Below are 27,999 nucleotides of genomic sequence, written 5' to 3'. Positions count from 1 at the left end.
TGGCGCCGGAGGATGAAGACCTGAAAGGGAGCTGTCCGGGGAACAGCATATGGTGTATGAACAGGAAAATAATGAACCACATGTAAAACCAGCAGCACGCGCATATCGTACCAGGTGTGCATTGTCAAAAAGTCCGTCTGCTTAACCTGTAGCTCTGGAGAACACAAAAATTTAACCGCCTAGTAACCAAGCTACGACGGTTAGCATCGCAGTCGGAAGCGTTTTGATGGATCAGCGCTACTCACCTTCTCATCGCAGTAATCCCGCCTCGACGCTAATCTCTTGCGTGGGACTGTCCGGTAGTCCGTCGGTGGCGGAGCTATCTCGGTGTCCGTCGTGAACGTACCCGTCCAGCGACATATCCCGCACGTCGTCGGAGAAAGTACTCCATGTGTCCTCGTCCCCGATGTCGCGCATACGCACCTCGCGCAGGAGGAAGCACGACAGGAAACCCGCGCCGGCCACCCCAAGCATGACGAACCAAATCTGCTGCGTCGCGCGCGCAAACGCCGCGCGTACCTCCCACTTGAGCGCCTCCGGCAGGCTCGAGATCGTTTCGATGGTCGCGTACGCAACCTCCACACCTTTAGGCAGGGTCGATGTAAACGAGGTCGGGAGCTCGCGTAGGAGGACGTTCTGCAGGATCGCGCCGCCGATGACGATACCCCATCCCTGCGCGATCACGCCGGTCGTGTTAGCAACCCGAAGACGGGCGGAGGATGAACGCGCGGGACGACTTACCTGGGCGACAGTGCGGGTGAAGGTGAAGAAGGCTAGCGCGTGTGTGACGCTCGCGGCGGGCGCGGGCGCGAGGACTGCGAACTGCGAGCTGATCCAGATGATGCCGATGCCAACGGTGACGGGGACCTGGAGGGCGAGGAACATCGCTCGCGAACTGTGCTCGTTCAGGAGCGACAGGAGGCCGAATCCGACGATCATGAAAGCCCATCCGACGAAGCTTTGTGGGCGATAGCGGTCGGATATGTTGACGGAGAGCCCGGTCAGGATGGCGGCTGCGGGTATGACGGTCGCAAGCGGGAGAACATCAACATCGGCCGCAAGGGAAGTCGCGCCTTGAGCGGCTTGCAGGTACACGGGGTAGTAGTCTAGATGGGGCGGTCAGTACGAATGGTAAGCCTCGACTGAGATGAATGGGAACAAACAGATGGTTGCTATGGAACAGATCCCGTGGAAGAAGGTGCCCAAGTAACTGTTGAGCTGTCAGAGGCTGTCGTACATGAGCCAGTACCAAACGCCTACCCGCCAAAAGTGGTGCGATCTGTGAAGAAGGCCCTGGGAATCTGGGAGAGCAATCAGAGCATATACATTTTCGGGGGGAGGAATACGTACAGTGGGGCCTTTGAGCCAGTAGCGTTCGATGACAAAGAAAAGAACCATCCCGATGCCGCCGATGATTAAGAGCGAGAGTACTTGAGGCGACGACCACGGAAAGGTGAGGCCGCCCCACGTAGTTGCCAGGAAGATCAAGACCGTACTCCCCGTCACCAGGCTCGAGCCTCTGTGCCGCAACCCAGTAAGTACGAGCAGCACTGTGATATCGAGTACTCTCTTACATCAAGTCCATCTGCGAGAATTTTCGCTTCAGGCTGAGACGCTTGCGGTGGGTCTCCGTGCGCAGAAATATGCAGTTAAGCACCAAGGCAATCGCGCACACCGGTATGTTCAGGAAGAATATCCACCGCCACGCGCCGTGTTGCGTGAGGGCGCCGCCTATAGGCGGTCCGATCGCACTACGTCGTGCATTAGTATGGGACACGGCTCCGTCTCGTTGTCGACGTACCATGCTAGTGCCCATGCGCTAACGATACGAATAGAGTTCAGTTGAACTACGTGACCCGAGGTCGAGAAAGATACTCACGCGGCGGTCATACCCTGCAGCTTCCCCCGTTCAGTGAGGGGAACGAGGTCGGCGTATATGATTTCCGTGATGGAAAAGCACCCCCCTCCTCCGAAGCCTTGGATGGCTAAACGCATTTTACCACACATTAGATTAGCAATTTATCGTAATCATTTTGATTCGCGCACCTCTTCCAGCGATCAGCATGTTCATGCTCATCGCAGCACCCGACAAAGCCGAGCCCATCGCAAACGCCAGAATGAATACGATGAGAACAGGCTTTTGTCCGAAAGTGTGGACTAGGTTGCCTACGAAGGGCAGCACAGCGGCAGACGCTACCGAGTAAGCTCCCCCTACCCAAATGAAGTCCGTGCCATCCAAGCTGTTGACTATAGCTGGGAGAGAAGTCGAGACAGCAGTCTGAAGGACAAGTGAGCAGAGAGCTTTCGCACATTATTATCGGGCAATACGTACGAGATCCAGAGCCGAGAGCATGTCGATGATCACGCTTGATAGATACACCATCCAAAATACGAAATCCCAACTCCCGGACTCGGTCGGAGAGGGCGAGAGTCTAGAAAAGGATCATGATATGGTCCTCTAGGCTTGACATCTGAAGACTTACTGGAGTCGTTTATCGATGGAATCCATGGAGGGCGTCTTCTGAGGGGCGTTACGGTCGTAGTGTCTTCTAAGGGGCGTCACTGTTGTGGTGTCTTCTGGGGGGCGTTACGGTCGTGGTGTTGAGAGAAGGAGACGGATCGGCCAGGGTTTGTGGGCGCGGGTGGCGGAGAGCAGGAGACCGACGGCAACAGTCGTTATTGTCGATCCAAAGACCTCATTCAGCCGGCGCTGTGGCCGCGTGTCAAAGTCGTTGAGGCGCGGCCTAGCCGTAACCCTACTTCAGAACGTAAAGGACCACGACAATCCAGTGCACTTAGGGTAAGCCAGGTGTGTAGTTGCGCAAGGGCCGCGCGGGCGTCGCGGGGAGTGCGGAGATGCTCGCAGTTCCCCGCACTCCTGAAGCGCTTCAAAACGACATCTATCTGCCACCCGCGAGGCTCCGACGTGCGATGGCGGTACGGGAACCTGACCACATCGTGGCTGGAAGGCGTCAATATAGCTTGTTTCATGCCAAGAATACCAGACCTGCCTCGTTTCTACCCTCTTTCCGGCAATCGTATGCTGAGCTCAGCGACGGCAGGCGCATGCCGTGGCAACGTGCAGCGGGATCCTATCAAGCACGGCCCCGGCCTGCATCGCGTGGCGGTGAGGATACTGCCTCGCGGAGCCTGAGAGAATGCTTTCACACGTCTGTCCGGAGTCAGTACATGCACACATTCGAACTTGGGAAGAATGTCATTCTCTGATGGTGACACAGACCCATCGGATACTTGAAGGAGATATATCCTGATATATCAGACTTGGAATGGCGTTACGATCGATGACAGAGTTCAAGGGTTGGTAGGAATCGATATCCGGAAGTCTATGGTCGTTCAACCCGAGATCTAAACATGAGCTGACAGCGAGAAGAGTGGCGGAGAGGTCCGAGTCCGAGTTCACGCAGTGCTGCGGCGGAATGAAGCGCTCTCGGGGATTCCCGTGTCGGACTTGGGAACGGCGACCACGGCCAACGGCATTAACACCGTCACTGTGCATATATCTTCTACCATGGCGCCCCTCCTCGGAACCTCTCCTCTTCTCTTCTCTATGCTAGCAGATGTATGGAGTGTTGCGCATGATCCATACACTGTATCCCTGGTTAAACAACTCCAGCGTCGAATCCTCCTTTCGAGATCGGACCACTACCATATGCTCGCGGCGTCGGGCAAGAGGAAGTCAGCTTCAGCCTTCGATATCGATGCAGCGACCCGTTATACTCACCTCCTCATGCATGACCGCTTCCGTGCCTCGATCTGACTTCGGTTTAGCTATCGCCGGTTCTACCACCGGCGGATTCTCTTCAGGGCGCCAAGCTGTTACAAACAGCCCTTTACACTCAGTTCACTGACCGGCTGTATTTTAGACCATAGCTTCTCATGTCGCTGTTTCAGAGTAAAATTTTCTCCCACTCTTTAGCAGGGCAATCGTGGGCGAGTACTATTAGTAAAGGGCCCTCAGTGCTCACTTCCGCCAGGCAATCCTCGCTTCTCGTCCCTCCTCGAACCCTCCGTGCGCGTGCAGATGAGCAACACTACTGTGTGTCCCCCCGACGTGAACGCGGAGATCGTCTCCCAACTTCAGCGTGGTCCAACCATTGGTGTAGCCTATATCGGAGTGGCCATATCCTCTGCGTATGTGTCTCCTGACGTGCTGTGACTTGTGTAGAGTCGTCATCATTACATATGCTGACGAACCTGCCCTACAGTCTGTACGGTGTAACGTGCATTCAGACATTCCAGTACTATCGGACACCTAGAGGGCGAATCGACACACGTCTACTGCGGCTCATGGTAAGCGTCACACTTTTCTTAGGCCCAGGTGCTACGTGCCTTACGAATGCAACGACAGGTCATTGTACTATGGCAGGCATCCCCCCAGATAATACTCTCGTGCCATCTGACGTCGTTCTTGCTCAGGTTACTTGATTCCACACATCAAGCATTGATCGTGCATGTCATGTACTACTATCTGATTCAGAACTACCTAAATGCCCGCGCGCTCCTAGACACTGTTTGGTACGTTCGTGCCAGGCTTTTGTCATGCGTCAACACCTTAACGAGCGCATTTGCGAATACGTGTGCAGGAGTATTCCAGTACGTGCTCAAGCACGATCGCATACATCAGTGTAACTCAGCTGACTGGACTTAATCCTTTTCTTCAGACTGAAATAATCGTCAATGTGCGTCCCTAGCCCACGCTATTTCTGATGACGTACGTTTCTAACCTCTGTGCCATTCTTAGGGGTTCATTGCGTGCATCGTCGAGATGTAGGTCCTACTGATGATGCTTTATAGTCCTCGTGCTTATCAAACCTACAGGTTCTTCATCATGCGGATCTGGAAGCGTATGGGTAGCACGTTTCGAGCCAAAATCTCAGCGCTCACGCACAGTTGCATTCTGTAGTCAGCAAGAACCCCTTAATTACCGGTGCATGTGTACGCTTCTTTCATCCTCATCTTATCATGAAAAGAGCTGACACGTCCGACGCTCATAGACGATCTTTGCCGTCGCTCACTTCAGTCAGTATCGAGCACGCGTCCTAGCACTGGAACTTGCTAACGAAATTGGCATGCGTTCTCCCACAGCGATGTCCCTAGGTACGCAGATTTGCGAATCGACTGAAGCGAGTAGCGATTATGCACTGACGTCCGGTCTGTATCGATGGCAGTCTATCCCATCAGAACGTGAGTGGCGCAGCTCAGCCTCCATGTTTGAACGGAGAAGCGAGCAGACGCCATGCAACAATGTCCCGCCACTGACTGTTTTCGCAGCTTCTTCTATCCTTCTCTCGTAGAGGCAGAGACCAAGCTCAAAGTAACGAATTTTTGCTCAAGTTTATCCTTGCCCAGCTCTGACGCAGATCCTCTGCGCAGGTCACCGGCTCGTTTGGCTACGGCATTGCAGTGATCGAGGACATTTGCATTGCCGCTTCTCTGGTGTGGTACCTTCGAAAAGGACGTTCAGGCCTTTGCAGGTGAGCCGAACAACATCGCTCTCTCCGTCAGCAAGGGGTTGATAATATTTGATAGGTCGGACGACTTGATTGGCCGTCTTGTGATGCTCACTATTACCACCGGATCGCTCACGACGTAAGGATGCTTGTCCACTCGCGCTAAGGATCTCGAACGTTGACGCGATATTCCCGCTGGGCAGGATGTTCGTGATCGCGAACCTGGTCGCTGTACGCCCAGTGATAACCACCTCCAAGCAATCCGAATGGAGCTGACCCTTTCGATCTGCACAGTACCTCGCCGCGCCGTCTCAGCTCTACGTGCTGTTCTTCAACTTCATGCTCGGCAAGCGTACGTGCGAGTTTTCACGTCAGATGTAACTCCCCGCTCATTTCAGGTCGCCCTCACAGTGTACACCAACTCGCTTCTCACCTCGTAAGCACTGCGCCATTGAGCCTGCCTCTACGCTCCCCACTCATTCGCTGATCTTCACGTTTGACGTATAGACTGAACAGTCGCACGTATATGCGCGGCGACAACTCGTCGACTATACGGCTTGGAAACTCGACCCTCCCAGCGTTCACCACCTCACTGCTGGTGGCACAAGCCGAGCAAAGCCAGGGCGCTGAGGAGAAAGATGATTCCGTCGTCTAGTGGCCTCGCGAAGGTGCCCCGTTTGCTACGTTCGTACTACGGCGATATTGAGACATCCTAGAGAGATTCTCAGCAGGGAAAGCGCCTCTTTCTTGCATGTGTTGCTACGCTTCAGCCCATAGAACATCTTGGAAACATGTTGGAACTTCTTATTGCTCACTGAGATGGATGGTGACGGATTCCTCTATAAAAGTGCTCCGTACTGCGCTGATACGCAGTCCCAACACCCGCACGATGACTTGCGGCCCATGCGTTTAAGTATATCAGGTTGAGGGTTCCCCAAAGGCCTCCGCAGGGAGGGGGCGCGCGAAGTGGGTGCCTGTACCTGCGCGACCCAGGGCCTTTGGGAGAGAGGTACAAAGTTCGGCGGATGCCGGTGCTACTAATTGCGCACAAATAAGCGCCGTACATCTCTTCCTTCGCCACTCCTCCGCTCACTCAGTCTTGTCTGTCCTGTGGTCCTGTGGAGCACTTGTTCCATGTACCTTGGTATCCAACATGACCACCTGCGCATATGTATCACCGCTCATGCATCATGCTCCGGCAGGGCGCATTGCAGGCATGCGCTAATCCACGTCAGCAAGAGGAGCAAAGAAGCAAAGTCCACACGGTTGAGTTGTCCCAACATGTGAGCGTGTCGTCCTCCTCCGGGGCCAGTCCTCCCTTCAAGCCTTCAAGAACGTCTGCAGGTCCATGTGATAGAGGTCCGGCTGTGGACAGGGTACAGTCTGCACATTCCCGCGGAGGCGGCGTCCTTGCACAAGAGCGAGACCGTCTCCGAAGTACCCGAGGTATGGAAGGACGCCCTATTTCCGTACCCCACTTCCAACACCATGCCGAGTGACGGGCCGTACCTCTGCTACGGCAGTGCTATCGCCGCATGTTCGCCATGTACTCGCGGTATTCCGCGCCTACAGTACTGGAACACAAAAGATGCCCAGGCTGGCGACACGTTCATTCACTGCAGCGCCACGGGCTTTTATCTCGAGGAAGCCAAATATGTTTAGAATCGAGAAGATAGGCTTCGAGAAGGGTTTGTTTGAGGCAATCAGATGTTAAGCTCAGGCTTTTGCCACCATTCGCTGTGGGAACGGCTATCGCGTCCTCGGGCGCTATAACTCGTCCAGCTTGCCCATCGGCTCCTGATCAGCTTGACCAATTCTCTCATCGCAAAGCCCGGTCTTCCGGGTGTTTCTCCTCCGAGATTAAACGCGTATGTAACGGCCCCCATCGTCGATAATGTCGTCCATTCATTGGAGGCTTAGATGCGGCCTTGTGATAGTCGCGACGTTTCAACATGACGCGATTAATCCTACATTCCATGTAAGCATCGACGTCGACCGTGTGCGACATGTCGCTCGACTGATGCTGAGCTGATGCCTTATCTGACAGTCGCCTCCCCCACCATCTCTGCTTTCGCCTTGGGCCTGGTGGCCGAGCCATCCGCTGCCATTCGCAACGATCGCCCGGACCGGCAATATGATTCGCCCCCCGCCCTGCCCGCCATGTGCTCGCGCTGCACTCATTGTGGGCAGCTGATCCGCCGGCAGCACGTTTCCGCCCGCGGCGTGCCTGCGCCCTGCTCGCCACGCTTCTCTAGCGAACGTTCCGAGATGTAGCAGGAGCCGCCGAAAGACCACCGGTAGTCACTGCGCAGCCAATGTGCGAGCCCGGCGAGTAGCACGCGGTCCAAGTATATAATGGTGGCATTGTCAACGGGGTATCGAGTGACGAGTCGCAGCCCATCGCCCCGGCGGTCTTCCTCGAGCCCGACGCGACTTCCAGCCCTCAGTCTCCCCCGCTGTACCGCTGCTTGTTCAATGGTGTCCTCCGTAGTCAAGGCCTTCGTGGCACTCCTTGCGGCCGCCCTCGTCACGCCCGCCACGGCATTTCCGGCTCCTGCCAAACGGCAAACCCTCTCTGTCCTTACCGCAACCCAGATTTCTTCTTTCAAGCCATATACCCATTATGCGAGCACGGCGTATTGCCAGCCCGCCAACACCCTTGCGTGGAACTGCGGAGCGAACTGCGACGCGAACCCTTCTTTCGTCCCCGTCGCGTCCGGCGGAGACGGCGTGCTGACGCAGTTCTGTGAGTGATTTATTCCGCGTTAATCACGAGGTAGTCTCATCAGCTATCTTAGGGTACGTCGGATACGACCCCACCCTGGACGAAATCATCGTCGGCCACCAGGGCACCAATACCAAGGAGCTGTAAGAATCGCTGTCTCTGTAAGACTTAGCGTCTCTCACTGACGGTGCACCCATCCTGCTAGCCTTCCTATTCTCGAAGATATTAGCTTTGTCCCGGTACCCCTCGACAGCAAACTCTTCCCCGGTCTACCTTCGGGCATTCTCGCCCACAACGGCTTCTCGGGCTCGCAGGGGAGGTGCGCGTTGCGATTTTGGGCGTGAGAGAGAGACGGTCTCTAAGCAACCTTTCAGGTCCGCGGCCGGCGTTCTCGCTGGCGTGAAGACCGCGCTAGCCAAATTCAGCACCAACAAGATCACCGTTACGGGACACTCGTTGGGTAAGCCCTACGTATGCCGCTGCGCAACGCGGAGGCTAACCGTAACGATATGCAACAGGCGCAGCAATCGGCCTCATCGACTCCGTCTTCCTGCACCTGCAGCTGCCGTCGCAGACGATACGTTTCGTTGGGTACGGCCAGCCGCGTGTTGCGAACCAGGTCTTCGCGGACTACATCGACGCGCTCCCGATCTCGGTGACGCACGTCAACAACATGGAGGACCTCGTCCCCATCCTCCCCGGACGCTTCCTCGGCTTCCACCACACCTCTGGCGAGGTCCACATCCAGGATTCGGGCTCGTGGACGGTGTGCCCTGGTGAGTGGAATGCGGCTTGCATTGCGTTGGGGAGGACACGGTTGGCTGATGTACGGTTGGGAATGCAGGCCAGGACAACACCAGCACGGAGTGCACGGTCGGTGACGTCCCGAACATCTTCGAGGGTAACGCGGACAATCATGACGGACCTTATGACGGTGTCGAGATGGGATGTTGATGACGAGACCACGGGCTTCGGCGGTGTTGGTACAGTTTTTATTGCACAGGATTAGTAGCGAATATCATCAACCTAATGACAAACAAGTGAACTATACCCTGCGACGCGTGCCTCCACGAGATAGATATGCAAATAGGAATAGGGAAGATAGAGAGGGAGAAAGGAGTGTGTGCAGAGTAAGATCGGGGGCACTCTTGAAAGGGAGAAAGCGACGTAAGGAGTGGGGTGGGGTCTCGAACCGTGCGAGCGAAGTTGGGATGATGCCGAGTCGTGATTACTGGCTCTTGAGTTGCTTGTCTTTCTGCTTCTGCCTCCGCGCCTCGATGTCCTTGCGCGTCATACGCGTGCCGAGGAGGACGTCCCAGTGCACGAAGAACGGCTGCGAGAAGTTCGACTTGATGCCGATCGCCTGTCGCGCGAACGAGCGCGTTAGCAATGCTCTCGGACGCCTCATACGAACGCGGGCACGTACCTGGTGGTGAATATCGTGGTAGTCCGCGTTGTTCCCGCTGAACCACTGCAGCGGGTCCCACGGGAGACTGTAACCGCAGTGGTCGTCGACGGTCTTGAGCGTAGAGATGCCGAAGAGGAACATCGCCTCGCGCGTGCTAAGGTTGCCTATCTTCTCTGCGATGAGCGCACCGAGCGAGTCGATGAGGAAGCCCTCGAGCGGGTGGTTGTAGAGCGCGCCGTACGCGTACGGCACGTACAGCCGGTGGTGGTAGGAGTGGAACTTGCGGTAGAGGTAGCTGTTCGTGTGCACCAAGCGGTGCAGGAAGTATTGCCAAGTGTCGATGATGAAGCTGTGCAGTACGAACGGACGTTGAGCGAGATACTACGGAGCAGATCTAGACGAAGATACGCACCATCCGAGGAGGAACTTGGCGGCGGGTATCGCCCACCAGTACAGCGTGTACAATGCGTGCGCGCCCTTTTCTGCCAGGAGCTGGGAGCCGTACTGCTCGCCAAAGACGCGCTGCACGGTAGACGCCACAAAGGGGGCCATATCGAGCATGTTGGCGATATGGTCGACTTCGGCGCCGGTGGGCTTCACCTCGATCCACCATATCCCGAGGGCTGTCTGGACAGTGTGTTGGAGAAGAACAGCCCAGACGACCTGCATGCGCGTAACCAGGTTGCGGGACTGGACCTCCGCACTATCGTGGATGCGGTACTTGTCGAGCCACCTCCATCCGGAGACATCGAGGAGGTGGAATACGAGGCCGAGCCACCAGTATGCGACTACAGGGACGGCGAGGGCGAGGAAGTGGTCCGGGAGCCAGTCGAGGATCGCGGTGCGCGGGGTGTAGTAGAAGGGCGCGTAGGACGAGAGGTAGTTGAGTTGATTGGCGTCGAGAAACGCCGAGGCGTACGTAGTATTCATGCTAGTGTATCCGGCGACGTCTTGAGGGTTTCAACGCTAGCATGACGGCGATGAGTTATCATATATGCACTCCGCGGACGCCCCGAGCGCGGAACCTGGCGACGCTGCACTGCATGGGCGGATGGTGTGGACGCGTTTGCTTCGAGCTGGCGTGAGGAACAGGCTGTTCCACACTGCGGGGCCCCGCCTCGTAAGATTCTTGTTATGAAATAAGCACGCCAACCTGCTGCGGATCGCCGGCGCGACAGGGTACCGTAGTTCGCTCAGCAGCCTTTCTCCATGTATCGACCGGGAGCATTGACTGTGTCCATGACGCACCCTGAAGTTACGATAGACGTTGAAAACATCGAGCTCTAGTGAAGCATTAAGTGGACGTGGCAGGGACGATACGCAGGCGGGGCCAGAACTGGTAGGCGTCTTTAGCAATGACACAAGTTCACAACTTGTGGGCGCTGATCCGGACAGATTCACGCCGAGCTGGTGATATACTTCCTGATGGGCAACGCCATCTACGGTGCTGAAACTTGTGCGACGGGTCCGGAGTCGGGCGCAGGACAACCTAGTGTGAGCTAGATACGGGCTGGCGTCCCTATATATGATGGCCGCTCAACCCGCCTGTGGCTCGGTCTTAGTACTCAGCTGATAAATATAGGACCACACTTACCTTCTCGACGTCGCAGCCGTGCTACGAGTGGTACAAGCCTGTTCCTTCCGAAGCGACACGGGGGTGAAGGTATACCGGGGTGTAGCCACCACACGGAAAGTCTATACAACAACGTGCCACCGTGGAAGTGCGAAGCACGTTCCGAGGGGTGTTAAGGGATAAATGAGCCGCAAGCTGCGGTGCCATACGTTAGCGAATCTGATGTACATACTGTAAAGAGGGAATTAGTCTGTGAGGTCTAAGTTCCGTTCCGATCCTAATCCAAGAAACCATGTAACCAAAACACGACCTCTCTATGTCGCGCTATATCACCGCGCCCGCCATCAATCAGGAGGTGGTCCCCGAGCTTGAGGCGAAGACGGAACCGTAGCTCGAAGGTCCGACGGACTCGCCGCTGGTGGGAATGAGCATGCTGTTGTCGCTCGGCCTGCGAAGATCCTTGTTCGCGCGCGACCGACCACGCCTGTCCTGGGCCTCCGCCGCGCTGAGGCCGACACGCTTCGCCTTGCGGCGTGCCTTCAGCCCTGCGTCAGGGCGGAGCAAGCAGAGCACCGCGATAGTGACGACGAGGATGCCGCCTGCAACCGCGAAGATCGCCTTCGGGAACGTGGCGACGGTTTCGCTGTAGATGATGCCGAACAAAATGGGCTGCGGAAAATGAGGTCAGCAGAGTTGTCAATAGAGAAGACGCTACGGAGACGTACCCCGAGGATCATCTGGCCGACGGCTTGGAGAACGGAGAACGCGCCGAAGAGCTTGCCTGTGACGTCTTCACCGCGGGACTGCATGATGCACAGCGCGAGACTGTTCGCCGCGGGAACCAATCCAGCCCCGAAGCTGCTCATCGCCGTAGCTCCAACGAAAAGCGCCTGACTGGCATGGGCTGGAGACAGCGTGACCAGGGAGTGGGAGAGGAGGTCGATGATAAGCGAGCCACGGATGAGTGATATGTCGAAGCGCATCTCCTTCGCTATAGCAGCAGCGGAGGGCTTGACAGGCTGCGTTGGTTGGGCACCGGACGGTTCGGATGGCTGCGGAGGCTTGGGCTTGGGCTTGAATGTAGCGATGAGGACTATAGAACGTGTCAGCATGATGTCCTTGGAGCAACACTGCATATATGCTACTTACAAGGAAGGACGAACAGGAGGTGGAGCGCTCGCGAGAAGCCCATCGTGGAGATGTAGTAGCTCAACTGAATGCAACCTTTTAGCAAATACCGCAAACGAAACTGGGCCATCGCTGACCTGTTCAGCACCCCAGCCATATATATGTTCGGCATACAGGTACTTGATTTGGAACACACCCTACGAACCGCACCGTAAGTACTACTCTGGCGCCCATATTCGGGACTCACCAATGACAGGAGATGCCCGAAAAGCACAAGCGCAAGCAACGTCATGCTCCAATCTGTCCGCTTGCGGCCATCGGGAGTGTCGATAGTTTTCGGCAGGAATAGGGTTAGAGGACTGAGGAAGTGTGCGACGGCGCTCTGCCGCGGGGCATCTGAGCCAGACTGAGCTGCGACGGATGTAGACGGTTGAACCATAGCAGTCTTGGCCTTCTTCTTATCCAAAGACTCTGGGAAGAGGAAGAGCGCGAGCAGGAGATTGATGAAGGAAGCGGTCGCGGCAACGTAGAAGACTGAGGTGACTGTGGGAGCCCCGTTGTGCACGCCAATGGCAGGAGAGAATATCGGGATGAATGGGTGGCGGATGAGGAATGCGCCTATAGCTGGTCCGACGGCGAATCCGAGATAGAAGACGCCAGTGAAACGGGAGAAGATGTGCGCACGCGAGCCGTCAGAGGTGCAATCTGAAATGTACGCAGAGGTCGCAGCCTGAAGCGTTCCCCATCCACCGAGCAAGCCCTCCATGATAGGAGACACGATGAGGAATTTGTGACCGTGTGCCGCGAAAATGCTGTGAGGCGTAGAGACCAGAATGAAGACTAGGTCACTGACAGCATGCCGTGGGTGAGCGCGAAGTCCGTTTCCAAAGGGTAAACAACGAACGTTAAGAATAGACCCATCGTCGCGACGGCGAGCACCCGAGTACGGCCATGGCGTTCTCCGAAGTTTCCCCACCAGCCGGTCGTAAGTGCAGACAGCGTGCCCATTGTAATGGTTATGATGGTCTGCAATCGAGCAGCGCCCTTCTGCACTGCCGGATCCTGGAGACAACGCTTCGAAGGGGGTCGACGAGGGTCTGGCTCCTCATCCGAATCGTTGGTGGCCGGGGCGAACGTGACCATGACTGCGTGCTCGTCATAGCTGGAGATGAATGGATGCAGCGCGGGACCTGCTGGGTCCAGATGAAGGAAAGGAATGTGTGGACTAGGTGCGATGGATGTGACGTTGATCTCTGTGTGGTCGTAGACATCGTGCCCGTAGAGTGCATTGCAAGATAATTGTGTATACACTTGCACGCGAGGGGCAAGTGTCATGCCACGCTGCATTACACGCGTAAGTCTGTGAAGCCATCCGAGACAACACCTCAAACACCCCAGAATATCACAGCCTCTGACAACTGTTCTCAAACCGATAGGCCCGTGGAAGAAACAATCACAGACGGCGATTTCAGGCGGCGATGCGAGGAGGACGCGGATGTACACGCCCCGTTCGCGATGCTCGCGCCCTCCTAGCTGCCTCATGCCAAGCGTCGCCGCCGCGTCTGGGCGCGAACACCTCTGTGTGTGTTGCTCTACAGGGGCCTATCAATTTGAGAACAGCTGGAAAGACTGCAAGACCGTGAAGTAAGCTATAACTGTCGCTGATCCTTTGTCCCCGTACAAAGGAATTTTTGACAGTTATCATTTACTTGAAGTTCTTGGGGCTATCCAGAGTCCTGATACCCTGGGATGTTTGCCGTACCAGCAATCGTATGACTCACAACGATAGACGCCACAATCGCGAAAGGTACGAGCCTGAAGATATGATTAGTAAGTGCGATACCCCAATCACAACCGTGCGAGCAGAGGGACGCTGTGCCGCAGCCCATGGTCCACGCAGATCCCAACGGATGTACTCGCGCGGCGTCCAGCATGGACACACACCAATAGACGGTGTGCCCCCTGCCCGACTGAGCGGAACACTCTCTGAGGAGGAGGAGAATGCAGAGGCTGGTCGCTGACTGGCGGAAGCTGCCCAAAGTTGACAATGATTATTGCTTGCGGCTTGCCCGAAAGCTCGCATCATGCGCCAAACGCTGTTGCGCGACAAGAGGGCCAGCCCAAATCACCCACTCGTAGCTAGTGGTGGCCGCGGGGTAATGGCTTTGCGGCGCCATGCTCGGATCGTCCGAATGCATGCGAAAAGGTCCGTATACGGAGGGGCGATGAGAGTTTAACGCGTACCATAGAGGCCTCGGGCGATAGAAGGGCTTCTCCGCCTTCTTCCCAGCTCCCAATAGCAAATCCCGCTCCGATGCGGGGTCGGCAGAGTGGTTGTCCAAACGAGACCCGTCAGGTCGTGCTGACTCGCGCGCTCGAGAGACTGAAGCGGAGTAGATGGAGAAGTTGGAGGAGACGACCGCGTCGACGGCCTGGTATGTCGACGAGCTCGCCATGTTGGTAGGTGGTGGTCAGGAGAAAGTTGGGAGAAAGATACGGCGCACGCAGAGACCACGCCGGGTGCTCGCGCCCGTGGCGGTGGTGGGCGAGATAAGATGAGGTCAGACATTGCGCGGTCCGCCCGACCGACGGCTGATAAGAAGCCGCTAGTTTCTCCGCTTACGAGCATCACTAATTGGTCTTACAGGTCTTACATGTGGCTCTGACTGGATAACGATTGAGGTTACAGACTCAGCTAAGCGCTTACAAGTAGCGAGATGAACTGTTCTGAGTTTGAAATGGACGCTTTGTGTCGCCTCTGGTCGCGACCTCGCTGCTCACACTCCTCGCTCTCGCCGTCATGGACAACGACGAGCAGCACCCCTCTCGTCGCTCTCCACAGCACACGAATGCTCTGGCCGGCCCCTCAAGTATGCCTGAAACGCCCTCTCTCTATCTCCCACCACCAGGTCTTCGGTTTCTGCACACAAACTGCAGCTCTCGTGTCGCTGACCTCACACCATCTTAGGCCCTCCACAACCCCGACCGTACTTCACGAGCACTCAAGACTTGCTCACACGCTTCCAGCTCCTCCCCTCTTACGACAAGTATGTTCGACCATACGCACCTCCAGTCGGCTCCATCCCCCAAATCACGGCGTCAAGCGCCACAGAAAAGGGGAAGGGCAAGGAAGCACCTCCACGAGACGTGGTCGCTTCATCACCAGCCGCGCATGCTTCGGGAGCAGGTCAGGATGGGGATGATGAAGACGGTGGAAGAGGAGAAAAGAAGTTTAAGAATTACAGGCATCTCATCAAGGGCATTCCTGGTACGTCATCCTTGTGGCTTGACAGGATAGCGTACGACCGTGAACCACAGGAAAACACTCGATGAAGAAGGACGACTACTTCACGAATCTGATTCAAGTACCGCCCAAACAGAAGATAGCCATTACACCGTTCGATCTCAGAACACAGCGTGATGCGTTCTCAGTTAGCCTCGAAGGATTGAAAGGGGTGCGTTCGTCGACGTCTACTTCTACCATTACTCACCATTCAGCAGTGGAATATACATGCGCTTGTAGCCGAGTCCTCACAGGCCAGGGAGGATCGGAAGCGGCGGGTCAGTATCTCACGTAGATCCAGTACTTGCCGCATGTACCTCATCTGTTCCTCTGGCTCCTGTAGAAAGAGGCCAAGAAGGCAAAAGCTCAGGGCCTCGCTCAACCCGCTGTTGCCCTGGGGGCGAACACTCCCTCGGCTCTTCCTGCGACACCCACCGCGGCGACCGCGTCAACGCCTGTTAATGCTACCGCCCCTACCGCTCCGCCCCGGACATCTACCCCTCGACCAGGTGTACCGAAACCCCCTCCAGCTCAGCAACCACATACGCAACCGCGAGGCAGGACACCTGTCGGCATCGGGACGCCGCGCTCCATTTCCACGCCTGGATCTGGTGCTGGGCCCCCGGCAACGCCTGCCGGCGCACAACAAATCGCAGCGGCACAAACCGCTCCTCCATCCCATCATGCATCTGACCAACCGCCTACACATACAATGCGTGGGGTCAAGCGAGAAAGAGAGCACTCGACGGACACTGGTCTGCAGGTGAATGGCAACGTCCTGCCCTCGGCGCCACATCAAGAAGGTGCAAGACCTGGGCTCAAGGGGGCAAAGGCTGGCAATTCGGGCGTACGTCCTCGACCGGTGAAGAAGCAGCGTCTGGTACGTATCTATGTTTTGTTCGTCTGCGGCCCCTGCGCATATTCCAAACCCCACCCTATACACGCACCCTATCTGATCCACGGTGCTGACGCTTCGGTAGGATGCCAACGGGCATGCGCAGGTGCCGATACAGCAGCCTACCCCACACGCGTAATTCGCAGTTGCGCACAGCGCACGACCAACCCTGGAATATCTCCTCATATCCCCTCCTGCACGTACGCCAGGTCATGCCCGCGACGCTACGCTTCTGGACGCCCAAACATTATCGCCGCCTCGACCTGTCCCCGACGCACGCCACCGCATCCCGCGATCGTTGTTCTTCATGGATAGCCCTTCGCATACATTATCGTCGCTCGCCACTCGCCACTAGTCGCACAAGCCTCGTTACATCGATCGCACCTACATCGTCGGCCTCTTTATCGCTCACGCTAACGCGGCGTACACGAGCGTTTGGCGACGAGGTTGCGTCGTACCACACATCCCCCATCCGCTTCCCATCATCTACCCCTCGGAGATTCTCCCGGTGGCTCTCTTATCGTCGCTGCAGCCGTTGTATCATTGCATAACCAACGAGTTGCTTTCCGTGTCACATCGCTGGACTTCGTAACGTCATCCAGGCTGTACTGCGTTTGGTTCTTCACGCCATTTCGCGGCTAGGTAAGTGTGGCTAGACGGGGTACCTAGTGTGCTCTTCGACGAGGTGTATTTGGCATTATTTGTTTGTGTAGGCGTCTCCGGGCCCCCCAGGGGGTTTGGTGAAGTGTAAATCGCGCAGTCTCTCACCCGTTCATCCTACATCGAACAGAGTGCTTGCACGACGCCCTTCGCGGGGCCTATTAATCCTCCAGATCATCGTTTGCGTCGGGTGCTCGTAGACGTCGCCGCCGTATAACATATTCTCCGAGACGGTGAGACCCGGCATGTTTCACACCTGCTCCATACTTTATCGTGTTCGCAAGCCATTGTACTCCATCTCGATTCTCTCCGCATCTCTACGCACAGCCCGCTCCGTGTCGACTACGATGTCCGGCATCGTTCCCGAAGGGTGTGTGCTCGCGTTCACGCTGGGGCGTCGCATTTGGCCGCTGCCACGATCGAGGCGGGGAACGCTCCACGTCTGCGCCATCGTACCGCTACTGTAGTAGAGGTGAGTAACCGATGCCGAGGTGCGCAGTGAGAGCTGGGTACTGAGTACGGGGTGCTTACACTACGAGGAGGGTATTCGTATAGACTAATGGAAAGCTGGCTATCAACCACTTTAACGCAGGGCGACGGCAGGTGAGACGACTGACGCTTCGCGGCGATGATGTTGAAGGCGGAATATATGAGGTTTTCCGGGAGGACCAATCCCTGTTCCCGTGCACGTTTCTATCATCGTGGAAGTCACTCGATGGATGACAAACTCACGAGTATGAGCGAGAGGACGCCGAAGATCCTATACGAGCGCGCGAGTGTGTAAGTCCAGGGACAAATTGCCAATGGAATCTAGTATGCGTACACTGTCAAAAGCCCTATGAGAGGCAGTATCAATATAAGCCATTAAATTAGTCGGCTTCTCACGAACACAAGTTGAGGGCGCACCGATGATGGCCGCGAAGATCATTCGCACGTCGTTGTATGGATTCGTCCTAAGATTGCAGAGAAGGTGAACTGAGTTCAATGATAGCACCCCTTTAAAGCTGACCTGCTCTTCTGCAGGACAAGAACCAGCATCCCTGCGAGCAAGAAGTCGACGAGGATGGCAACGCCAAATCCAGCAGACGTTAACCACTGTGATGCAGCTAATTTAGAATATCATACGCTGGTCTGTGCAGGTTAGGTAGCTCACAGTCACGTCCTCCAAATCTGCGAGCGTCGGCAAAACGAAGCTGAGAAATAGCAATCAGCGCAACGTGTGGTAGTAAGCATAAGCGTTGCTCACTCTTCGACCATAGCGGCTACATCGCGCATGAACCAGCATGACCAAACTACGAATACGCGAGCTGTAACCATTACATTTACTCACCAGTGGCAAGACCTGTATATGAACGAGTAAGGATAGGCCGCCAGAATACTAAATAGGGTAGGACATACCCAAGTTAACAAACATGAGTACCGGCTGACATACCGCCAAGTTTCCTGAGTGAGCGAGCGAGCCGGACATATCAAAAGCTTTTGAGGAGGACTGATACGCACTATCAGTATCAGTATCGCTCGGAATCGGGCTTCAACCACGCGTTTTGTTAACGATCCTCGCTAGACGAAGGGCCCGTCCGGACGTACTGAGATAACCCCGGGGAGCAAAAAGCCTTGAGAAGCGTGAGGGTCAGGTGTTTTACGATGACTGTGAATGACAGACGCACTTCTCGGAAATGAAGATTAGTGTTACCTGCGTATCAGAAACATCAGATGTACTATAAGGTTTAGTGTGCGATGAAAGGGCCGCACTGTGAAGACTGGAAGATTCTGTTTATACCGTGCAGAGTGAGATTAAGTACACATCGATGTCGTTCACTACGTACCCGAATTGACCTGTGAAGCGGAAAGAATGTATTTAGCCGGGTACGTCGCGTTATTGACAAGATACGCTTACCACACGTCGTGAAGCAGTGCTGAGGGGTAGAAGTACTCCGTTACCAAATAGTAATAACTGTGTACAATAGTTCGTGTGCGCTTCGGATATCCGGTGATCGGCTGAAACTCACCAATGATGCACGACCACAGCAATATGTATGGTCTCCAGAACGCTAGCACGCAATCAGCGGTTGCGGCTGGGCAAATTCTAAAGCCCCGAGACAGCTTACAAGGTTGAAGCGGCCTAGCATATTCCGATACTGTTAGAGACGGTCAGCACGCCTAAAAGCATGCAAAGTCCAGACGTACGGCCACGGTCAAGACGAGGGCGTCCTTAGGAAAGAGGCGGAAGTATCTGGACGTCTGATGCAGGGTGATCCCATGCATGCTGCGTACGAGGCCAAGATTCACAATTAGATTTCGAGAGACATCACAAAAAGGAGAACTAATCACATCAGCCCGATGAATGTCGCTTCCAAAAACGCGCCAAAGGTGTTGCTGAGAGGGGGCACCGGTGGTAGTAAGGCGACGGGGTTGAAGGGAACAGCGGTGGGAGGAGCAGACATGACGACGTCCTGGCGGATTCCCTTCACGCTCCGAGGCGAAGCATGATATATAGCGCGACCTAATGATTCCGAGCGCCGAGAGGCTGGCGGAGGGGTAAGGAGTGCACAATGCGGTCATTGCCTCTGGAGCCGTCGGCGTGTGAGCGAGTGAATGTCCTGCGCAATCTGGCGAACACGCACCTCTGTCCGCCACACAACTGCGCCGAATCAAAATCAGATTCCTCTCATGACGCTTTGGACATCCGCCGGCGTCCGGAGCAGCACCTTCCGATCGATTTCACGCGAGGTCAATGGCGATGAATCAGCCTGTGTTTCGCGAACTTTTGACACAGCGCACACGACCATGCATATAGTAGACGACTAACGCTTGCCGTTTCGTCTATATGCGCAGTCTGGGTAAATTACGACTATTCTGACACGCTAGTAGAAACACCATGGCGCACCTGCTCTACATTATGCCAGCTTGCGATTGTGACTTTGAACAGATGTTCTCGCGCTACTGGTCGGATGTACCGCGGACACCGGGCACAGGGAAAGACACCGGGTGCGCGCTGATAACATCACATGGCCATGGATATGCTATGATGTGCCGCGAACCAGTCTCACTGGTCCTAATGCGGCTTCTGAGGCAAGTCCGTTCAGCATATGTATGATCTACTTGTTAGATCAAGAAGTGCATATCTAACTGATGCGTATTCAGAGATTGAAGCTTCGTAGCGAACTCGCGATGGTAAGTACTTGGCCTCAATGAATTCCATGTTGATGAGAAGATGTTGCTGACACCTCGCCGTTGAGAAAAGAGGAGAAAGTGGGAGAAACTTGACCTATCGCGATGAGGGAGTGTGAGAGCCTCAGCAACATCCGGCCCGCCGTACGCAAGTCGCCGATATGAATAAGCGCGTGTCCGCTCCGTCCTCTCTCTCTACTACTGCGCAAATTTCCTCGTACGAGTCTCCTCCACACATTCTATTCATTTCGCATACATACCCCCGCCCCCTTGTCTACATCAAACAGTCTGCAGGACAAACCGAGAGCCTTTCGCGTCCGGTGTGTCTTCCATATCATCGCAGACCCCGGTGAGAGAGGTGTCCATCGACGCCGCTTTGATGTCGACGATGGTAGGACCATTTTCCGCGACCTGCAACGAAAGAAACATGAGCCCTTGCGCACGTCTCTTCCTTGGCACGAGATTTGAGCATACCTGCAGATTTGTACGCATTTGCGCGGTAGTGCTCTCCCGGTGGGTGGTCGTGCCCACCTGAGCAAAGCTGATTCCCAAAGAGTCTAGCTCCAGGCCGCCGCCTGTATTGTTTAAGGACCTGCGCGTGTTCAAACTGCTCAATGTGTTAGCCTGCAGTTCTGCGATTGGAGTGGACGCGTTCGATAGGAACTCACGCTGCTAGGACGGAGTTGGCGTAGACTTCGACGTGCGGTGGTAAGCATGCGTGACATAGGGAGTGGATCGCGGGCTTACGCTTTGCGGTGACCACGGCGAAGGCGCCGTAGATGATATTGTCGGGGAACACGAGAGCCTAGTAGCCATCAAACATGAGTACCGAATGTCGTGAACGGAATGCGTACAAATATGAAGGTTAGCATATTGAATACGCTAAAAATCGGTGAGGTGAGAACTTCGGCCGAGAGGCTAAGTATGGAAACGTTGCGTTACCCAGTCAATAGTCCTTCAAGGCCCTGTCAGTCTGGGAATATGTATGTCCCGACTCGCAAGGCACGACATACCTGTGTTGATGGAATAGACGATCAACAAGTCGATCATAGAGTCGGTTCTAAGGGAGTACTTTGTTAAGAGGAAAAGGCTTCAGTGTAAGGGGAGGCGTACCGCTTGATCCCAGTGCGGCTACGGTGCAGCACCGTAATGAGGACTCCAGTGAGGATGGTGTCGACGACCATCGCGATGCCGAAGGATGCAGAGAAGACCCACTGCAGGTCGTGCGTGTCAACACGTTTACCTTTCCATGGCGAAGAAATGGAATATATACGTACCGTGACCTTCCAGTAGTTGGTGAACACTGGCCGGACGTATCTGTGATTACTATAAGACACATCTCACAAATCTGAAGGTAGATTGTGAACATACGTCTCGATGGTGGCCGCTATATAGATCACGAGTGAGTATTGAGTGTCGCACGTAGTAGAGAGCGCCCGACCCACCCGTTGCGAAGCCTCATTACGGGGATAGTGGAGATCAGAGTCGCAAACCTCCGGGTAGAAGCACTGATGGCATGGCTTACCAAGTTCCAAGCAGAGGAGGAGGATCTGTATCTCGTCGTCGAAGCGGATAGAACCCGGTCACGTACTGTCGAAGCTCATATCATATAAGTTACTCACAGTGATCGCCACGAACGGCCGAAAGCGAGGTCCGACTAGACATTGGATGAGCACCGCACACGCGACGAGTGTGCGCGCAGAGCTTACTCAACCACACTCGGTGCACGAAGAAGCTACCGTAGCAGACCCTTCAGTGTTCTGAGCACTAGACCGGTGGTGATACGAATGCTCACGCTTGGGATAGAACTGCGACAACACCCTGCGGTAATCGATACAGAATGAGCTGCGGATCTAGGATATAGTCTCTAGTACTTACTGTTGCGAAGGGTACAGTCTGAGGTCGACTTCAGTTCGTAGATCCCGGCATATGGCAGTAAAACTTACGTTAATGGACCTGTAAAATGTTCTCGATTAATGAAAGAACACTCTCAAGCGGTAACGAAACTACCTACCACACTGGAATAAGGAATGCGCCCGGTTGAAGATACTTCGTGATCAGATAGAAGTAGCTACATAAGGTGTCTAACGTTAGAGCGAGTTATCGCACAATGACGGTCCTTGTAAACGACTTACCATGTGTGCAACGACAGGATGATGTGGAAGGTCTCCACCATCCTGCACACGAGGGTGTTAGCGTGCTAAACGAATAGAAGGACGATAGGTAGCTCATTTCGTACAGAAGAGCAGCGACCTTTAGACGGATGCCTACTAGTCAGCTCACTGTCCGTGACACGGAAAAGGGGTTCACTCACGTATATCTTCATGTACGCCGGGTCCGTAGGATAAAGGCGGAAATAGCGGTACACCTGGTGGACCGTCAACCCGAATAGCCTAAAGAGCATAGGTCAGCAGAGTGCAATTTGGGTACACCGTAGCCCATGGGACACAGACATAAAGCCTACAGATGTTCCGATCAGGCCCGCGCCATACGTATTGTCCAAGGCAGGGATCTGAGGTAGCGAAGCGAAAGGGTCGGGAGGACTGTCCGTGCCGTAGGCTGGAGTTGACATTGAAGAGCTGAAAGTCAATGAAGTGAGCTTGAGCGATGCGGGCGCACACCAATTGCGATGAGGGTCTCAGAACAGAGCGGAGAGTTCGTCGCTCTACTTAACCGTCGCTCCGGAAGTCACGAGGCCGTCGAAAGCAGCGACTTCATGTTGCAAGGTTCAAGCCCCTGCACATCCCGAGCGCGAAACGTTCCGCCTCACGACCATGACAGCGACGGGAACTGGCTCAGAACTCTGCCCGCAGTAGAATGGCAAGGGTGATCTTCCGCATCCACATGACACGTACAGCCCACGGATTTACGATACGCCGAAGTTCAAAAGAAGGACTTGATAACGATCGTCGGCAAGGGATAATCCTGCGATGAGTGAAGCAGAGGCTTCAAACCTTAGCAAAGGCGATTGAATCGCTCCTTTAGGATGTATGAATGTGTTCTGTACCTGACATATAGTTCTCAAGACATGCTCGACCACCGCAAGAAAAGCCGAGGCCGTACCAGATATACAATCCAATCAAAGAAGACTCCTATTGGCTTCAAGGTGTCAATCCCTTGCGGTGTGGCGGCTGGCGTTCTGGAGATATATTCAGCGACACATTGACAACATGATACAATTAAAGTGAGCGACATACTAGCATTCCATTACAACATAAGGTTTGCGGTTGCCTGAGGGTGCTTTCGGAAGCGTCAGATGGCATGCCTCCGCAATACGGGCCAATGTACACCGGGCCAATGTACACGCAACTTGTCTGCGAGGATCCTAGTTCTTGGCGAACAGCATCTGGCAGGGTAGTGCAAAGTCCCGACGTATGCCTGCTGGTACACGCGGCAAGGCCGCTGTCAGCGGAGGAATCTAAGATGTTCTCACGAGGAGTAAGTAGGTGGGCCAGCTGAGTGAAGTTGAGGTACCGTCACAGAAGAGAGCTCGGAGGTTTCAGCCGTCACCGATACTCGCGCATATGGGTCACCCAGTGAACGCATGGCGTATTCGCATCCGGGAACGAAGAGGTGAGATGGTGTCCGTAGTCCCACGACAGTCTCCACTTGTCACGGTGTCCCGTGCTCGGGATACGTAGTGGCCGCGAGTGGTTCATAGTATGGCAACCGATTCCCCATGTTCGCAATCCAGGAGCTCCTGTCTTCTTGTTCCGTGTGTGATAGAAGCATGCTCTGAGCATCTTCGAATGGACGGGTGCCAAGTTGAAAAACGGTATTGAAGCTTGCTATGCGGTTTTCATCACATTCTGATAAGGGGGGTCGACGACGATGATACTCCTAGAAGACGATGGCACGTACCCTAAGCCCCCTCTTGGACAGTACCCCGCCAACCCGAGATGAAGTTCGATGTTCCGACATTCGACACCTGTCCGTGTGACACTGTCCCACTCCTGATCGAAGATGCCGAAGTAGACGGCGAGCATACGCACTCTTGTCACAAACACGCACGACAGAAGGTACTGGTTCAGTTCGACGCTTAGCTGATAGGGAGAGAGAGGGGACATGAACTTCTTCGATGGGGCGGAGCGTAGATTTACAGGTGCTCCTGATGTCCTGACGAGATGTTTCAGCTGCGAACCAACCTCCTCCCCCCATCCGGAAGGAACCCCTACGTGATCATCAGCGCGCAATCCAAGTGGTTGGAGAGATTAAATGGTACCCATAAATCGGAAGAGCGCATACAGAGAATCCACGAGGTCGCTCGGCGAAAGCCAGTGAGACCTGCTCGGAACGGGTCTACCATCCATCCAATGGTGATACGGGAGTTCTAAGTGCCGCGCTGGACGCCCGAACGCAATCTCACAGTTCCGCGCCCTTGTTCCGTGTTTCCAAGGGATGAACATATCTTTAAACCGACGTCGAATAGTTCGAGGGTCATACCGCTGCCGCTGCCCCCCGCGCGATCTTGAGGGTCATCTTTGTTGCAGCTGGATGTGTAGATCTTCGGCGGAAATAAGGAGTGGACGTCGATGTGATATAGAGCTTCTGCGAGACTTGAAGATGTTTCAGCGACAGCGGTTACCTCTGACTCAGATGACGAACCTTCAAGTTCCCGGAGAGTAGTACGCTGGATCAACGACCAATCGACGACGGAGAAGGATGCGCGCAGAGACACTGAGACGACGACAGTAATTATCCTGCCATCGGTGCCTTGTTATGTTATATTTTTTGACTTAGCCTGAACTATCAGCGTGCTTGCGCTGCGCTCATCTGGCACGAGCTGCACGACAGAAAACATGGAAACTTACCGGCATCGTGTAGTAAGCAGTGATGAAGCTTCAAGCGGGGCTCACGTCAAATCTGTACCGAGCGCTAGTACATACCCATGATTTTTAGTACTTGGTGGCACCGCAGATACTATGCCAGAGGCTGGAGATGGACTCGGATGATTCGTGTAGTACTAGTGACCGTGCATCAGCAAAAACCCAAACGGCATGGACTGGATTGCGAGGATTGCGAGGAGTGCGAGCGCCTGTCTAATCACACGCGCTTGCGAGACCACTCCAATCGTGAGTCGGATTGGCAATCCACCGGCGGAATGTGGTGGCTTGCCAGCGATTGCGAGATTATGAGTGGCCCAAAAAATACATATCTAAATATCTACGGTAGGTCGATCTGTGCCCGCCGTCTGCTATAAATCCAATTGTAACTGGCGCACCCTGGACGCACCTCCATAAAGTCCATGAGCTACGCGCGCGAATGGGCCCGAGCCAATTCCAAAGACCATGCGCGCCGGCGTTCTCGGCATCTTACTGTGGCTGAGAGGCACGGAAATCGCTTGAACGGTCGTTGCTGGTGCCTTCCCTTCTGCTTGATCAGCTGTCTCACGGTCCCAGTCTATATCAACCTTCTCTGCGACGTCTCCTGCCTTCTTCAAACCTCTCCCCCTTCCCTACCCGTTTGCTCCCCGTCCCTCCACGCGTGCGCGGTCCACGCCCAACCCGCTCCGCGCAGGTTTAGCGCATATGGTTCCGCCCTTAGGCTTGAGGCCTCAGGATTCTACTAGTGTTTGCTGTGGTCTAGCTCGTGCTCTCCGCTGGGCTCGGATGTGGACTCCTGCTGTCGGACATGGCCACCGCACTCTCGGACTTGACCAACACACTCTCGGGCTGGGTCTTGTGCTTTGGATGGACTGGTGCTCTTGGGGAACTCGCACTCTAGATTCTTCGGCCGCCTTTCGCTCTGAGCCTCTCGGACCGCGCTTTTTTACTTCGGGCCTCAGGCTCTCGCTGGCACCCCTAGTCTGCACTTGGATATCTGTGCTCGCTCGCCTCTCGTGTCCCCGACCCCGCGGCCCTGCAGCTATCATTAGTGTAGCGGCATCCGTGCCGAGATGTGTATTGTGTGCACGGCGTTCATATTATGACTAGTACTTCGTTCGCTTGTAACACCTCGCTTTTTAGGACCAGCGCAAGAAATATACATGATTTATTCCTCATTGCATACATGTGCGACCGCGCTGCTATTATATGCGCATTTAATCTAATATGAGCTGCAGGAAAGAATATGCCGACGCTCTGAGGCTTCTGGCATTCACTCGCAAGCGCATGCAATCGCCCCAAGCGAGTTCGAGCCCCGCAATCCCTTGTCGTGCTCGTCGAGCACATGCGGGCGGATTGCCTACCTTGCCTACACGTCTCTAGTCCCCGCACTCGCTTGCAATCCGGGCCGCAGATCGCGGTGGCTTGGGACGGATTGTAAAGTCTCGCAGGCGCTTGCAAGCGTCTAAGCCTTTTGCTGACGGTAGTGGTACAAGGCTAGGCGGGATAGCCGCTCTGCCGCTGTTTAGTCTTGTTAGGATCCGGAGCCAACGGCTTCCCGATCGGGATCTGCTTGAAGAGTCTCTCTCCAGTCTCTTTCCCCCTCCTAACTTCCCAACTCAGAAGCACTAATCAACCCTCTCGGATGATGAAATCAAAGTATGCTGTCTATACAATGGCGGCATAATTCGGCTAACAGTACTCACTCGTCTTCTGTCAACAGCGTCCCTCTCGGCATGCTCGTTTTCGGTATGGTGTAGAATATTTGTCAACATATCTCATTTGTCTAAAGTTCATGTGTGCAGTAGCCGCAATGCCGGCCGTATGTGCAGTGGCATCAGGCGCTCGTGCTCGAGTCTTCGTCGCAATCACGACGGACTTCAAGTCGCCCCGCTCGATTCAAGGCTGTCTGTCGCCTTGTTGTTTCTGTTCAGGATAGCGCAAACTTTCAATAGTTGATTGGAGACTCTTGAACTGCTCCATGGATGCTGATGAATAGTAGGAATGTCTCCATCAACGCGTCTACGCGTTCTTGATATTTGACCCTCATATTCGTTGTGAACGTGCCGTGATCTGTACAATTTTGACTGATAATGGTTTCCGTGTTTACAGGACCCCCTTGACATACAGTGCGCCCATAGATCTGCGGTGAGCGCGTGGCGTGTGCTAATAGCTCTAGAGCCCCGCGACATCCGAGTCGCATGGGCCATACTTCCACCAATAATCCTACCGGCATCAGTGCGACCGCGATCTAAGGTATATACTCATCTTTCATATCATCACATCTAACTATATCACCGGCTTTTGTCAGCCTAGACCGCTGCTGCCAGACTTCAGGCTCTTTCGAAACTCCCATACGGCGCGCATCACCTTCGATCAACACGTATCTGCATCGCATGTCTTCTGGTACGGCGCTCACCCCGTTACTTGGAACTCAGTCTGCTTCTCCGGCGGTGTCGGTGAGTCTTGACGTGCCAATGTCCGCAGCAGAGCTCTCAGCTAGAAGCGCTCTCAGGGTACAGAGGCTTCGTGATTTTGACCAGGCTTCCAGTACGCCCGCGACGCAGTAATTAGCACTCAAAGTGAGTGCTAATACGTGTTATGTATAGCTTGTGCTGATATGGCGTGGTTCCCAGCGCTGCGTCTCAGACAGCCCCAGTAAGCCAGGCGTCCTCGCGTATCTGGGACCAGGCTCACGCCCGTGTGCTCTTCGCCTTCCAACACGATTGGATCGTTCACCTTCTCTGGCTGGCGGTGATGGTGCTGCGATCCTGTGACCCCTTTGTGGGCGCACCCTGGGAGCAAGCTGCGGGGGCGCCCTCGTGAACCTTATACCAGCGCCCTAGGAGTGCACTATATGTA

General features: G+C 54.9%; 8 protein-coding genes across 8 annotated transcripts; 3 read left to right on the top strand and 5 right to left on the bottom strand.

The window, feature by feature from the left end:
* Positions 1–61: 61 nt before the first annotated feature.
* TRAVEDRAFT_150515 (Mfs1.1) lies at positions 62–2,586 on the bottom strand. Its single transcript, XM_008041690.1, has 12 exons — positions 2,484–2,586; positions 2,333–2,432; positions 2,047–2,278; positions 1,880–1,985; positions 1,802–1,819; positions 1,575–1,751; positions 1,351–1,519; positions 1,261–1,301; positions 1,164–1,210; positions 742–1,106; positions 246–672; positions 62–191 (listed from the first exon to the last, which is right to left on the bottom strand). The coding sequence occupies exons 1-11, from the start codon at positions 2,507–2,509 to the stop codon at positions 250–252; spliced, it is 1,704 nt and encodes a 567-aa protein (XP_008039881.1). The 5' UTR covers positions 2,510–2,586; the 3' UTR covers positions 62–191; positions 246–249.
* A 1,250-nt stretch (positions 2,587–3,836) lies between these two features.
* Positions 3,837–6,238, top strand: TRAVEDRAFT_65494 (uncharacterized protein). The gene is made up of 19 exons (XM_008041689.1): positions 3,837–4,152; positions 4,227–4,311; positions 4,370–4,383; positions 4,438–4,536; positions 4,605–4,614; positions 4,683–4,700; positions 4,763–4,788; positions 4,840–4,865; positions 4,925–4,956; positions 5,016–5,040; positions 5,107–5,118; positions 5,190–5,205; positions 5,293–5,335; positions 5,395–5,495; positions 5,551–5,610; positions 5,675–5,702; positions 5,766–5,823; positions 5,883–5,907; positions 5,979–6,238. Exons 1-19 carry the CDS (start codon positions 4,043–4,045, stop codon positions 6,124–6,126), a joined length of 936 nt encoding a protein of 311 aa, XP_008039880.1. The 5' UTR covers positions 3,837–4,042; the 3' UTR covers positions 6,127–6,238.
* A 1,029-nt stretch (positions 6,239–7,267) lies between these two features.
* Positions 7,268–9,469, top strand: TRAVEDRAFT_29781 (lipase). Its single transcript, XM_008040980.1, has 8 exons — positions 7,268–7,339; positions 7,392–7,449; positions 7,519–8,217; positions 8,270–8,339; positions 8,402–8,515; positions 8,571–8,656; positions 8,715–8,972; positions 9,041–9,469. The coding sequence occupies exons 3-8, from the start codon at positions 7,947–7,949 to the stop codon at positions 9,148–9,150; spliced, it is 909 nt and encodes a 302-aa protein (XP_008039171.1). The 5' UTR covers positions 7,268–7,339; positions 7,392–7,449; positions 7,519–7,946; the 3' UTR covers positions 9,151–9,469.
* Positions 9,425–10,534, bottom strand: TRAVEDRAFT_126587 (sphingosine hydroxylase; the record flags this gene model as incomplete). The annotated part of the gene is made up of 3 exons (XM_008041688.1): positions 9,425–9,559; positions 9,623–9,953; positions 10,017–10,534. 3 exons carry the CDS (start codon positions 10,532–10,534, stop codon positions 9,425–9,427), a joined length of 984 nt encoding a protein of 327 aa, XP_008039879.1.
* A 731-nt stretch (positions 10,535–11,265) lies between these two features.
* Positions 11,266–14,761, bottom strand: TRAVEDRAFT_169870 (MFS general substrate transporter; the record flags this gene model as incomplete). Its single annotated transcript, XM_008041687.1, has 8 exons — positions 11,266–11,846; positions 11,903–12,270; positions 12,327–12,390; positions 12,443–12,502; positions 12,553–13,153; positions 13,210–13,646; positions 14,087–14,120; positions 14,544–14,761. The coding sequence occupies 8 exons, from the start codon at positions 14,759–14,761 to the stop codon at positions 11,526–11,528; spliced, it is 2,103 nt and encodes a 700-aa protein (XP_008039878.1). The 3' UTR covers positions 11,266–11,525.
* A 344-nt stretch (positions 14,762–15,105) lies between these two features.
* On the top strand, positions 15,106–16,959 carry TRAVEDRAFT_65492 (uncharacterized protein; the record flags this gene model as incomplete). The annotated part of the gene is made up of 6 exons (XM_008041686.1): positions 15,106–15,175; positions 15,274–15,573; positions 15,624–15,760; positions 15,807–15,866; positions 15,932–16,468; positions 16,569–16,959. 6 exons carry the CDS (start codon positions 15,106–15,108, stop codon positions 16,620–16,622), a joined length of 1,158 nt encoding a protein of 385 aa, XP_008039877.1. The 3' UTR covers positions 16,623–16,959.
* Positions 16,960–17,411: 452 nt separating this feature from the next.
* On the bottom strand, positions 17,412–19,587 carry TRAVEDRAFT_48881 (uncharacterized protein; the record flags this gene model as incomplete). The annotated part of the gene is made up of 19 exons (XM_008041190.1): positions 17,412–17,604; positions 17,675–17,699; positions 17,761–17,818; positions 17,876–17,903; positions 17,967–17,979; positions 18,050–18,096; positions 18,153–18,238; positions 18,297–18,336; positions 18,390–18,405; positions 18,474–18,485; positions 18,731–18,756; positions 18,811–18,836; positions 18,896–18,913; positions 18,970–18,979; positions 19,041–19,097; positions 19,153–19,194; positions 19,252–19,265; positions 19,331–19,409; positions 19,475–19,587. The coding sequence occupies 19 exons, from the start codon at positions 19,585–19,587 to the stop codon at positions 17,412–17,414; spliced, it is 903 nt and encodes a 300-aa protein (XP_008039381.1).
* A 1,006-nt stretch (positions 19,588–20,593) lies between these two features.
* On the bottom strand, positions 20,594–22,886 carry TRAVEDRAFT_48880 (uncharacterized protein; the record flags this gene model as incomplete). Its single annotated transcript, XM_008041189.1, has 21 exons — positions 20,594–20,725; positions 20,789–20,921; positions 20,983–21,007; positions 21,062–21,119; positions 21,169–21,196; positions 21,257–21,269; positions 21,328–21,374; positions 21,428–21,528; positions 21,592–21,631; positions 21,686–21,701; positions 21,840–21,864; positions 21,937–21,971; positions 22,024–22,049; positions 22,110–22,135; positions 22,193–22,210; positions 22,261–22,270; positions 22,329–22,385; positions 22,450–22,491; positions 22,554–22,567; positions 22,629–22,707; positions 22,768–22,886. 21 exons carry the CDS (start codon positions 22,884–22,886, stop codon positions 20,594–20,596), a joined length of 1,044 nt encoding a protein of 347 aa, XP_008039380.1.
* Positions 22,887–27,999: the final 5,113 nt, after the last annotated feature.

This window comes from Trametes versicolor (genome assembly GCF_000271585.1).
Source record: "Trametes versicolor FP-101664 SS1 unplaced genomic scaffold TRAVEscaffold_7, whole genome shotgun sequence".
NCBI classification, from domain to species: domain Eukaryota; kingdom Fungi; phylum Basidiomycota; class Agaricomycetes; order Polyporales; family Polyporaceae; genus Trametes; species Trametes versicolor.
The sequence above is the reverse complement of the archived record's forward strand: the minus strand, read 5'-3'. Positions and strand labels throughout refer to the sequence as shown.